Below are 13129 nucleotides of genomic sequence, written 5' to 3' on the forward strand. Positions count from 1 at the left end.
CATGATCTTTTTCCCCCTAGACTAGTCTGTTATTTTTAGTGGCCACATACCTAGAAAGAACTGTTTTCTGACTTCAAACTGTCCAAATACTTTACCCCCCCCCCTTATTTGCAAATATAGCCCAAATTATATATTTCTCATGAATTCGATCACTTGCCTTGTCTTGTCTCGCCTTAAGCTGAAAAATTCTAATGAAGAAACCGGGTTGTTCTCGAATTTTACACAGCGTAAATTTGAGTGAGTGGCGCATAATGCATAAGTACCAAAATTCCTTCCTCTACGGAAATTACAAAACAAAACTCAGAAGAAATTCTCAAATTTGGAAAGCCTTATTTTTCACGGGGGCTATTTTCTGGGGAGGGGGTAAACGCTTAGAATTGTTTTCGTAACACAAACTATAGTCAAACTATAGTTTGACGGTCCAATAACTGTGTCTCTTGGGATACGGGGTATTTCAACCCCCCCCCCCCATTGTCATATAATTTGCCCATTATGCTTTAAAACTAAATGTTGCTTCAAAACTAATCAAAAGGCACTGCATGAATGGTGGTTGCCAATAAGACATCTCAGCATATCTCAAGAGGGTATTACGTTGAGCCTTTCATGGCTACTGTTACTACTTCTGCTCTTGCTATTTAACCAATTCAAATGGTGTAAATTTATCCATGTTGTCAAAGAGCTCAGACATAATTTTTTTGAATGTTATTTAGTTTTTTTTTAGGTCTACTGGGGGAGGTATAAAACTAAATTAAGCAATATTATTTGTGTCACGTTTTTCAAAAGGGTGTATGTGGTTAAAAATTGTTGAAAAGGTTTCTCCTACATATAAATAGCAAGCCAAGTAATAAATATTCACAGAAAAAAAAACGAAAAGATATAAAATATTATTTTCTCCTTCCATGGAAATTGTTTTGGTTTTACTTTTTCAACTTTAATGAATCAAAAGTATTAAGACTTTAACGAATAAATATCAGCATACATATATTAAACTGATAGTTCACATTCATTTGTCCCTTTTTTTCAGTAATAAGCAAATCATGTTCTGGTCTTCAGAAATCAGGGGGGTTGTCAGTCCTACTCATGTTAACCCCCCAGGACAAGTATATTCCAAAATCATGAAAGGATAGGGGCAAACGTCCTTTGCCAGGGTTGAAGCCACAATATTGTGCTGTCTTCACAGCCAGGACAGGTCAGAAAAAAACAAAACAAGAGCATTTCATTTGGTATAATTCTTGCATAGGACCAATTTGTTGGAAGATTTACATTTTTTTTTTCTATTTCTCTAGCCCCTTTTGTTAAGCCTCTATCGCTAGAGGTGGTTTTAGCCCCCCTAAAACTGTTTAAAATGGGCAGGAAAGTGAAAAATATGGCCTGTCAAAGCTGAAACAAAAGTTTCTGGCTTCTGGAATCTTAGCTTGAGTTGACTAACATCTATTTAAGTCTTTTAATTTAGAAAAAAGATCATAGATGGGGTTTGCAATAATAAGCCTACCTTTTCAATTGAAAAAGTATCTTAAATTTAACAATGAGGAATGAACTCTAGCCCATAAAATAAATTTATTTATTTAAAGTTGAAGTTAAGACCGAACACTTTCTCATATTAACTGAAATATTAATTACCAGTAGTAGCCTAGCTTTAGTGGCAGCATTATCATCGGTAATGTTTATAGGGTATGAGGCCTTGAGTTAGTTCGCTGCTTGATTCTCTGAGGTTCGTCTCTTATTCAAACTTTTTCCTGGTATAAATTTATGTTTGAAAATCAGGGTTGCAGGGGAAGTATATTATTAAAATGAGTTCAAGATGCTCTTAGAAGAGAATCAAACAAATTGTGATTTCTTTTATATATTTAAACCCTTAGTAGTGGGTCGATTCTGGCTAAGCTTACGGAAACAGGCCACTGATTCCCATCTCAAACCAAATAACAGCCCAAGCCAGGGATTGAACCCGTGCCCTCGGACAAAGGATTATCAACCCAGCGCTTTCTCGTCTTGCTTTTACATGAATGTTAAATTGTTCCCCTTTTGAAGCAAATATTTCAAATAATAAAAGATTAGAAGGTAAAGATAAGGTGGAACTTTAGCATACCGTATAAGGACACAAGAAATCTTTACTGCAAAGCACCAACAATTATTTCAGATTTTACTTTGTTTTCAAATGCATAATATGAACTATGCACCGTTTTTAGTGGGTCAGAGATCGTATTTACTATCCCGTCTGAAATTAGGGTGCACAATTGCTCTTTAGGTATATGCTCTCAAATTTTCAGTCAGCTCAAATGTCGATTTTTGAACGTCTCTTTAACTTTCATTTGGGTAGCTCAACTGCTGTCTTAAAACTCCAAAGAAATAGTGTCTTGGTGCGATCATCTGCAATTTTCTGCTACCAATCGTTCTGATCAACGTAGGTTTTTGCTGATTTTCACACGCTAATTTCTTACTCCTTGGTTAAAGGTATGAATGTTAACGTTCGTGAGCTTGGAAATCACGTTGAATTTGAGCCGAACACGTATTATGCAGCATTTTCGGGAGAGTTGGAAGCTAGTGCTTGTGCGATGTGGGCTTTGGCCCTTCATTTAAAAGACGATGAAACACTGTCACACACAAGACGCCTTCTGGATCATTGTTTCTCTGCTGTAAGGACTTGGTTTGATGCGGTTGGTTTTACGGATCCGGATAACGTGAGTTGTATTTATTTATTTAATTTTTATATTGGTAAATTCTTTTATTTTCGTTGGCGTACAAAAAAAAAACTGAATAAACCATAGCCAGTGTTAGGAAATTAAATGACTTCGCTGTAGCTCATTCAATTAAATCACATCGTCAACAAATAAAAATAAAACAACAAAGAGGAACAGGTAGAAAAAAGAAAAGAAAAGAAAACTAAACCATGATTCTTGCAAAACTAAATGATCCAGTAGATTTTTCGAATTACATATTTTATATTTTTTGTACCTATATTGGGGACTTTGAAAAACTCCGTGATTGTGTTAAGGAACCAGTAAATTTAACAACTTTAATCATTCAACTGGAGAGTAGCTCCAAGTTGTACTTTCTCTTGATGTAAAGTACAAGTAGGGAAACATACACTCACATCTTTCTCCTTACTTCTTTGATGTATCTTCTCTGTTAAAAGTAAATTTAACCACTTTAATCATTCAACTGGAGAGTATTGTATTGTATTGTATCAGATTAACGAAGCTTCTTGACTACTAAGGTCCCTGCGTCGGACCTGCGGTGTATTACTGCAGCATGATTCGATCTCTGGGTCCCGTATTATCAAGCTAAGGTCAAACTCACTGCGCCACCACAGGACTTCAACTGGAGAGTAGCTCCAAGTTGTACATTTTTTAAAAGCTAAGACGTCGCTGTTTTTTGATTAAGCGATAAAATGTTCGTCACAGAAATTCAGATTTTCCGCTTTCTTTTTCAAGTGTTGCTTCTTTGAAAAAGTTCGTATTATCAGGGGATTGGAGTTCGTGTACAAATTTTTCAATCATCTTGTCAAGGTATGTGTTTCTATAATCACCAACGCGCTATATTGTGAGTGATATTCGTATCGTCTTTTTGTCTCACTTTCTTTCTTGTTCTCTATAAGGGAGTTATTTTTTTTTCTTTCTCTTGATATAAAGGACAAGTAGGGAAACATACACTCACAGCTTTCTCCTTACTTCTTTGGTGTATCTTTGCTGTTAAAAGTCGCTCAGCTTATAAAGTTTGCCGAAAAATAACATTTTTCAAGAATACAAGAAGGAGAAAAATATAGATATGGAAAAAGATAGTTCAAAATTGGGATAAAATACAAAAAATCGCAATAGCAGCTGAAGTTTGCTGGGTCATCGGAAAAGGAATGAAGGATTGTATTTCTCTCTTTCTTCTCTCTCTCTCTCTCTCTCTCTCTCTCTCTCTCTCTCTCTCTCTCTCTCTCTCTCTCTCTCTCTCTCTCTCTCTCTCTCTCTCTCCCTCTCTCTCTCTCCTCTCTCTCCCTCTCTTGTTCATTTCTCTCTCTCTCTCTTTCTGGACGAGGGAGGGGGTTGTTTCCCCCCTCTATATTTGAAACATATCCTTGTTTGATGATTTCAATGGAGAAAAGTGAAAAAAACTCCCCTTCCCCTAGATTTTCAACATACCGTTTATTTTTCTTTTTTATTTTTTTTAATGAAAAACTCCTCTCCCTCCCTACATTTTCGTGAACTGATTTCGAACGATGACTGATTTCGTGACTCTCTTTCTCTCTCTGGAGGGGGAAGGAGGTTGTTGCCCCCCTCTATATTTGAAACATATCCTTGTTTAATAATTTCATTGGAGAAAACCGAAAAAAACTGCCCTCTCCCTAGATTGTCAACATACCGTTTATTGTATTTTTTTTTTTATGAAAAACTCCTCTTCCTCCTTACATTTTCGTGAACCGATACCCCTGTCTCCCTCTCTCTTTTTAACTTTCGGTGAAACATACATATATTGTCCTATTATTTCAGCTCGATCCATATCAACTAACGTTTCATATACCATTACATCGAAATATAGCCGCTTTTATGTGCCAAGCGTTGAAATATCAAGGGGCTTCATTGTCTGATCTGTTACCAGAGCCAAGGTTTATGCAGCTACTTATGATACATCCACTCCGAGTTCAGGTATTTATTTCTTGTTTTTTGAAAATTTTGGAATATTTTGAAATTTAGCATAATTCATTCCTTCTAAATGAGTGAGTTTGGTTTGATCTTATAATCCATTCATTTTGAGACTCGTACTAAAAGGGACTTGAGAGCTGTTTAGGGACCTTCTCCAGTTTTTGGGACTTTAGGGATCTTGTGGCAGCCCTGATGCTGTAATCCAATTAGAGCTCAGCTATATCATTTTGTTTCTTTTCTTTTGAGAATTTTGAAATTTATCATATTGGATTCCATCTAAAGTTCGACTTTGATCTTATGGCTTATGTATTTTGAGATCGGGACGCACTTTAAGCTCAGCTATTTTTATGGCATTTGGTATTTACCAAGTGACATATAGAGATCGCAATTTCTGTCGGTCTGTCTATCGGTCTGTCCCGGTTTTGCTAATTTGGGCACTTCTAGATAAGCTGGGACGACGAAATTTGGCAGGCGTATCAGTGACCAGACCAGATTATATTATAAATAGTCGTTTCCCCGAATTGACCATCTGTGGGGGAGATTGTGGGGACGGTTAGTTCGGAAAAATTAGAAAAAATGAGATATTTTTAACTTACGAAAGGGTGATTTTATCGTAGTGAAATTTGATATTTAGAAGGTTATCTTGTCTCAGAGCTCTCATTTTAAATCCCGACTGGATCTGGTGACATTGGGGGAGTTGCAGGGGGAAACCTGAAATCTTGGAAAACGCTTAGAGTGGAGGGATCTGGATGAAACCTGGTGGGAAAAATAAGCACAAGTTCTAGATACGTGATTGACATAACCGAAACGGATCTCTCTCTTCGGGGGAGTTGGTGGGGAGGGTTTAATTCGGAAAAATTAGAAAAAATGAGGGATTTTTAACTTACGAACGAGTGATTCGATATTAATGAAATTGATATTTAGAAGGAATTCATGTCTCAGAACTCTTATTTCAAATCCCAACCAGATCTGGTTACATTGGGGGGAGTTGGAGGGGGAAACCAGAAATCTTGGAAAACGCTTAGAGTGGAGAGATCGGGATGAAAACTGGTCGGTAGTATCAGCAAATGTCGTAGATACTTGATTGACGTAATCGGACTTGATCCACTCTCTTTCGGGGAGTTGGGTCCAGTGCTTTGGCGAGTTCGGAGCTTCTGGACGGGCTAGGACGATAAAAATTGGTACTTCACAAATTGACTTGATAAAGTCGTTTTCCCCGATTCGGCCATCTGGGGGCCTGAAGGGAGAAGAAAAAATTAGAAAAAATGAGGTATTTTTAACATATGTATGGGTGATCGGATCTTAATGAATTTTGATATTTAGAAGGACCTCGTGACTCAGAGCTCTTATTTTAAATCCCGACCGGCATTAAGGCTCTGCTTTTCCTTTTAAATAAATCTATTGATTCTTAGAAATTTGCTAGAGCTCATGCCATATGAGCTCTTAGCTCTTGTTTTCTGTTACTTTTGTTTAGGAATTTTGAAACATTTTGAAATTTATCATATTGGATTCCATCTAAATGATTGAGTTCGATTTTGATCTTATGGTTCATGCATTTTGATTTGGGATGCACTTTAAATTCAGCTATTTTTTTCTGTTTCTTTTGTTTAGGAGTTTGGAGCATTCTGAAATTTATCATGATGGATTAATTGAGTTCGATTTTGATCTTATGAATTCATGCCTTTTGAGACTGAAATCCAATTAAAGTTCAGGCATCTCTTTCTTGTTTCTTTTTTTGTGAATTTCGAGACATTTTCATATTTTGAGCATTGGATTCCATCCAAATGAGTTTGATTTTGATGCCTTATTATACATCCATTTAGAAATTGGCAACCACCTGGAGTTCAGGTATCTTTTTCTTATTTGTTTTTTAAGAATTTTTCGATATTTCCAAATCAGGACAATTGAAGTCCATCTAAATGAGTGATTTGTTCCTTATGGCGGATGCATTTCCAGGCTGCGGACTACTTAGAGTTCAGGTATCTCTTTCTTGTTTCTATTTTTTTTTTCTTTTTGAAAAATATAAATTGCTTGCTGCTAGGATACTAAATTTTCGGTGACAAGTCCAGAATATGTTTCTTCTAGAAATATGAATGGCAATCCTTATGTGAATACACAGGGACATCCGGTTTCAGATTATTTTATTGGCCTTGTCTAAATGGGCTTGATTTTGATGTTTATGATGGACCGGGTTCGAACGTAATTGTTTTTTTATAATTCTGCTGGTAAATTTATGAATTTTTCGGGACGTATAGATTTAAGGTTTACTTAGTCTACGCTGATAAGAAGTCATTAGTTTTATCTGTAAGCGAGGAAATAACCAACGCCGTTTAGAATTGCCCAGGAATATCATAAAGATAATTATGAAAGGCTAAATATAAATGTTAGCTCTATTTATTTTATTTCTTCTCTTTTTTCTTTACTTCCGCGTTGCATTTTAGTAAAGATATTAACTTATTTTTGCCAAAAGGGTCAGTGAACACGTTTTTTTTCTGCGAAATACCCTAGTGCTAATTATTGTATAATTAGCAAAGGCGTTTGCAGTCTAATAAAGAAAACTGCAATAGTGTCAATCTATAAAATTAAGGGGGGGGGGGCAAGATGTACTTTTTTAAATCTAGGAGGGGCAAGTTTGTCATCTTTTCAACCGAAATGCAAAAAAGGCATCTTTCAATGGGGATCAATCCCCCCCCCCCCCGCCAAAAAGAGTATTTTTCAAAATCTAGAAGGGGGCAAATTCTTCCTTCACCTGCCTAAATGGACATGACTGAAAAATGGCTCGGAGATCCAACTCCCAAAAGTTGGAAGCTTTATTTTCCAATTGGAGAGTCACCCTTCTATCAGCATAAATTTGACAACTACAAGTTCAAGTCAGCGACAACTTCAAGTCAGCTGACAGAATACTGGGATTGTTAATAGATAACTCTTTACAATATATCTGTTCCTTTTTCATTTAAACCTTGAAGATGAAATCTTCAGTTCCTTGTTCTGGAACCGTGAACAGGGAGTTTACTTTTCAATTGACATATATAGACTTCAGCTTAGCCTTTTACATTGTGTCGAAGTCGCCTCCAAATTTTTGCGAGAAGTATCCGAGTGATTGTTTAATTTTCTTATATTTTATTTCCGTTGATGCAAAATTTTAGCCTAAGAATATGTTTTCGTCCTCCAACCCCTCCCCCCTCAACTTCTGAAAAATTCTCCTGTTTTTATTTTCTTTTTATTATATTCCTATTATTTTTTAAAATTTCCTATTGTATTCAGCTATAATATGCTAAAATATTACTGTCTTTTACCTTCCCACCTGTTTTTCCTTGTCTAATGAAATTGTGTTCATGAAGCTAATTAGAAATAAGTTTCAGTCCTTTCTGGTACGAATTTTATTATCGAAGATAATAAAATCTATTAATTCATTTAATCTAATAAATGAAATCAGTTAAATTATTTAATCAAAATTCATTAATTCAGTTATAGTTGCAGGTCCTCGCGATAAAGTTGACACCAAACAAATGACATTTTGAATTTTTGCGTTTTAGCTCGAGTACCATCTATTTACCTTGCCTGAACTTAAAAAAAATGACTAGATGGCGTTCATTAATAGTTGACATCAGAATGATTGATGCATAGTTCTTTCTTAACTTGGGAAGGGCCTAAGGGACGGTTTTTGTCATTATCATCATCAGATCATTTAATTACTCTGAAGGGTATTATTATTCGAAAAAAGAATACAGCCCACCAAGTTGATTTTAATTCAAAACTTCGATTGATCCGTTGATTTTTGAATTAAAATGAACTTCGTGGACTAAAATAAAACTTAGACTTAAAATATGGACTTAACTTCGTGGACTGTGATGAAAAATTTGAGAGCCATGGCTAATTGGAAAAAAGAACAGATAGTCTTAGTGAGAGGCAAAGCTGGCATTTAGCCATTTTCAGATAAAAATAATGGCCATTTTTAAAAAAATATATTTTTTTTCAATTATGGCTAATTAAAAAAAATAGCATTTTCATTTGTATAAAAATAATGGCAACAATTTAATTCAAAATTGCAGGCGAAAAAGCACTGAATGTAAACCACATCTTTCATTAATAGGCCATTTAGAGACAAACTCCCTATCAGGCATACTCACTAAATAGGAATTTATTATAGAGGGGCCCAAGCTCTTCTCAGCCTCTCAAAAACCGGTTGACAGCATTGCTGCTTTACTACTATCCTACCAACAGCTCACTACAGCACCAAACTGCTTAAGGCCAACACAGGTGCGCATGCTCCATTTTCGCCTTAATTTTTTCAAAGCTTCACTCTTTACCTCCTTATATGAAATTTCATTTCACTTTAAATCTTTTCTAATAAATTTTTCCCATCCCATTCATGGATGAACTGCTTTTTGTTATGCTCCCAATGGATGTCCTAAAGTACAAAATATGAAGATGATATATAGATACGGATATCGAACATAGGAAACATGTCCAAAAGCACAAAGCATAAAGATGGTATAAAGATAGCGAATGCAGAATATAGAAAACATGTCCAAAAGCACAAACGTAATGATGATATAAAGATACGAATGTAGAAAGGGAAATACGAATATCAAGATAGAAAGATATGGAAAACTAGAAAAAAATATGAATATAATACACAGATATGAACAAAGATATTAATATATACATAGGAATAGAAAGATAGAATAAAAGGGAAAATAGAAAAAGACGGGAATAATCAAAGGTAGGAATAAAAAAAGGAATTATAAGTAAGAATATAAATAAATATAAGTAGGAATATAAAAAAAGAATATAAAGCTGATATAAAAGCTTTATCGAAGGTCTTATACTGGTTTGGTGCACCAGACAGATATATTAAAGTGATTAGCGCTATTTACGATAATAACACTGCTGTGGTTAAGGTAGGAAAAGAGGTTAGTAGCTGGTTTCGTATTAAATGAAGTGTTAATTAGGATTGTGTTCCCATACCCATTTTCATAGATAGTTTTGATGGACTTTGTCTTAAGGAGCACAGAAAAGGTAATGAGGCTACATGATATCAAATGGGAAAGAAAAATTTTTCTGGACTTAGATTATGCTGATGATTTAAGCATCCTAAATGAAAGTGTGAGCAAAATTAATGAACTTTTAGAGGTTCTGAGAGTTCAGGGTGCTAGAATAGGTTTAAAAATTAATGTTAAAAATACTAAGTCGCTAAGGCTGGGAATAAGTGAAGATGAAAACGTGACGTTGGTAAAGAAAAAATCGGTCAAGTGGACAGCTTCACTTACCTTAACAATATTATTAGTAAAGACGGTGGGAGCAGTGAAGATGTTAAAAGTAGAATAGCCAAGGCTCATGGTGTTTTTTTATAGTTGTAAAAAGTTTGAAAGTATATGAAAATAAGTCTGCGAACCAAGATTAGGATATTGGAAGGTTCAGTGATGACAGTGGTCAAATACGGTTCTGATGTGAAGAACGGAGGAAGATTTGCTAGATTTTTTCCAGAGAAATTGCCTAGGGATTGTTTTGGGTACCCGGCTGACTGACAGTATTTCAATCAGTAGACTGTAAGAAAAGTGTGGTTCAATCTCGCTTTCTAGGGCTATAATGAGAGAAAGGTTGAGATTGCTAGGATATGTTCTGCGGATGAAGGTTGACGGAGTGCCAAAGATTGTCCTTTTGGGCCAACTGTCTAAGGCTAAACGGAAAGCTGGTTGTCTGTGGTTGGATTGGGAGGAAGTTTTCAAGAAAGATTTAAGGGAAATGGGAACGTCCTGTGAGAATGTAAAGAGGGAGGCTTTGAACAGGTTAGAATGGGGGAGGAGGCTGCGTAGCTGTGTTGTTCTCAGGCGCATTGGTGCTGTGGTGAGTTTTTAGAAGTAGTAGTAATAATACAAAGATAGAAAAAGAAAAAAAGATAGGAATATAGAAATAGGAATACAGAGATAGAAAAAGAGGGAAAATAGAAAGAAATAAGAATAATTTATTACATTGATTTTTTGTTTGTGCCTTCTCTCGTTACAATATTCTCGGCCTTTTTTCTTATGGGATAGTAAGAGTAATTATAATTTTCTTTAATTTAAAATGGAACAAGAAAGCGCATGAGGTATATGAAAATGTTTATTGGCCGTGCAATGTTTCTCAACTGGAAAAAAAATGGTAGAGTTCAGGTAAAAAATCTGCAACTTTGCACTTCCTTGAAGGTCACTCTCCAATGTTTCATACCTGGACAGAGGCAACCTAGCTTGGAATAAACATATGTCCCTTGGGGGTGGGGGGTGTATTTTATGGGGGAATCCACATTTCACACGCATAGGATTGTATAGGAAAAAAGGAAAATACGCATAGGTCATAATGGCCAAATACTTAAACCGTTTCCTTAAAGGGCGAAAGGAATTCTTTGCGTGTGAACACTTTTCTTTGGAACCTTTAAGGATTTGGCTAGAGGATTTTTACAAAATCCTATGCGTGTGAACCTGGCATTAGAACATCGTTAGCTATTATTTTAGAATTAGATTACCTGTACTATTTAGCGCAGGTAATCCACCTTTAAACCTTAAAAATCTATTCGTGTGCCAACTTTCAAACTTGAAAAAAAAACAATTTCGAATCACTCCTGAAAACTTCACTTTGTGACGATACCCCCCCCCCCCTCAAACGAAAAGTATAGTTCATTCAGGAAATGTGTAAGTTATGCTTTCATGTTGTGGCTAAACTTGAAGCCATTTGGACAAAAAAATATTTAATTTATTATCATCAGAAATAAAATATGATAACAGACTGTATTCATTGCTGTTTCTAAGTCGGAAACATTCATAAAATTTTCTTTCTTAGAAGAAGACCCCCCCCCCTCCAGAAAAAAAAGGCATTGCAATGATTTGAGAACTGGGAAAGGTATGATCCTATACGTTGGTTAAACTTGAAACCCTTTGAACAAATATATATTCATAGAAGGAGAGTCCCCTCCCCCCCCCCCAAAGAAAAAATGAGCAATACAATTGTTTGAGAACCGGGGAAATTACGGTCTTATGCGGTGGCTAAAACTTCAAGCTTTTGGGACAAAGAACATCGAATTATCAAACATTGAAATATAGAAATATTCCCTTAATTTATTATAATCACAGAAATAAAATATAATATCAGACTGTATTAATTTCTTTTTCTGGGTCAGAAACACTTTTAGAATTTGGAACCAGGATGTGGTCTGTCATATTGTAAGTGGCAACTTTGAAAGCCACGTATCCACCGTAGCCGGGGTTGCCTTTGTGGACAAGTGCGATACCCGTGATCCACATTGGTGGTTGAGGGATGACTGCCTGTGCGTCTAGGAAAGGGATTGTTGTTTGCCCGACGTCTTTCTCAATTGATGATGCCTGAAATTAAATCATTCTTTATTTTTTGTTTTCATATTTTGCTTGATTTAAAAGAAAGAATTCATTTGAATGCCTAAAGGATCTATTGTTTAAATTAGTTTAGTCATTTATTCACAATTGAATGTTTTTTTATAATATTCACTTTTTTTCGGCTTACTCATTTGTTCATAATTGAGTTTGTCATTTATATAGTCATAATTGAGTTTAGTCATTTTAGTCGTATATTCATAATTCAGTTTAGTCATTTATTCCTAATTGATTTTTTTTAATACTGACTTTGTTTTTCAATCCTTACTATCACAAAGAATTGCAATTCTTTATGTTTAAATCTTGAAGTTTGATGAAGTTTTTTTCAAAAAAAAAAAAATTCACTGGATTTTTAGTTCAGACTATGTTCAACAGTACTTTTATTATTCCGCTATACTCTGTCATTATAAGGTATTGGATTTATTGTTGAACTTTTTTGAGTATTCGTGTTTGTATATTCTCTAAGAACGATGATTTTCCGACAATTCGTCGGAAAATTTTTCTGAAAATTTTCCATTGAATTTTAATACTGTTTTCCAATAATACTGCAAACGAGGGCTATTCAATTTTGATGTTGAATTTTACTCCCAGATTGTGTTGAATTTCATGATTGACTCGTCGATTTCTATATTCAGTACGATGATCAATTTGTTGCCACTAACGTTTATTCAACGACGTTCAAAAATTATCAGAAATTAGATTTATTTATTTCTTGCAATGCTAATTGAGTCCATGCGTTTTACTAATTGAGTTAATTGAATAATAGTCTATAATCAAGAAGCTACACCTTTTCAGAAATATGCTTCGGTAAATCATTATTTGCAGATAATTTCTGAGAAAGAATTGGCCAGAGACCAAGAAGAGAAACAATAAAAATGAAAGCAAAAAAGAAAAAAGAAAAAGAGAATGAACTAGAGGAAAGAACAAGCAATCAAGAGAAAAAAGAAAGTAAGAGAGAAACAAGGAGATGAGACCAACATTGAACAAAAAATGCTTATTAATGCAAATGAAACTTCTCAACCTCCTCTAAACTTCAGAAACGCTTTCACCGTCTTTCAGTATGAGCCAAGATTTTAAGTTTTAGGAATGAGACTTTGTTAGGTTTTAGACATACCT

At 35.1% G+C, this 13129-nt stretch overlaps 2 protein-coding genes across 3 annotated transcripts in view; one reads left to right on the forward strand and one right to left on the reverse strand.

Moving 5' to 3' along the window:
* The window catches only part of LOC136024637 (E3 ubiquitin-protein ligase Ubr3-like), a 259618-nt gene that overhangs the window by 118296 nt on the left and 128193 nt on the right, over positions 1 to 13129 (forward strand). Inside the window, exons 9-10 of the mRNA XM_065700068.1 lie at positions 2452 to 2678; positions 4476 to 4631. Of these exons, the coding sequence (XP_065556140.1) occupies positions 2452 to 2678; positions 4476 to 4631 (383 nt within the window). The remainder of the gene's footprint in view (positions 1 to 2451; positions 2679 to 4475; positions 4632 to 13129) is intronic.
* LOC136024620 (uncharacterized) overlaps positions 11703 to 13129 on the reverse strand; it is a 36448-nt gene continuing 35021 nt past the window's right edge. For both annotated transcript variants that reach the window (XM_065700060.1, XM_065700053.1), the window contains one exon: positions 11703 to 11986. In XM_065700060.1, the coding sequence (XP_065556132.1) occupies positions 11753 to 11986 (234 nt within the window). In that variant the 3' untranslated portion in view covers positions 11703 to 11752. The remainder of the gene's footprint in view (positions 11987 to 13129) is intronic.

The sequence above is a fragment of the Artemia franciscana genome, chromosome 1 (assembly GCF_032884065.1).
Source record: "Artemia franciscana chromosome 1, ASM3288406v1, whole genome shotgun sequence".
Taxonomy (NCBI): Eukaryota; Metazoa; Arthropoda; class Branchiopoda; order Anostraca; family Artemiidae; genus Artemia; species Artemia franciscana.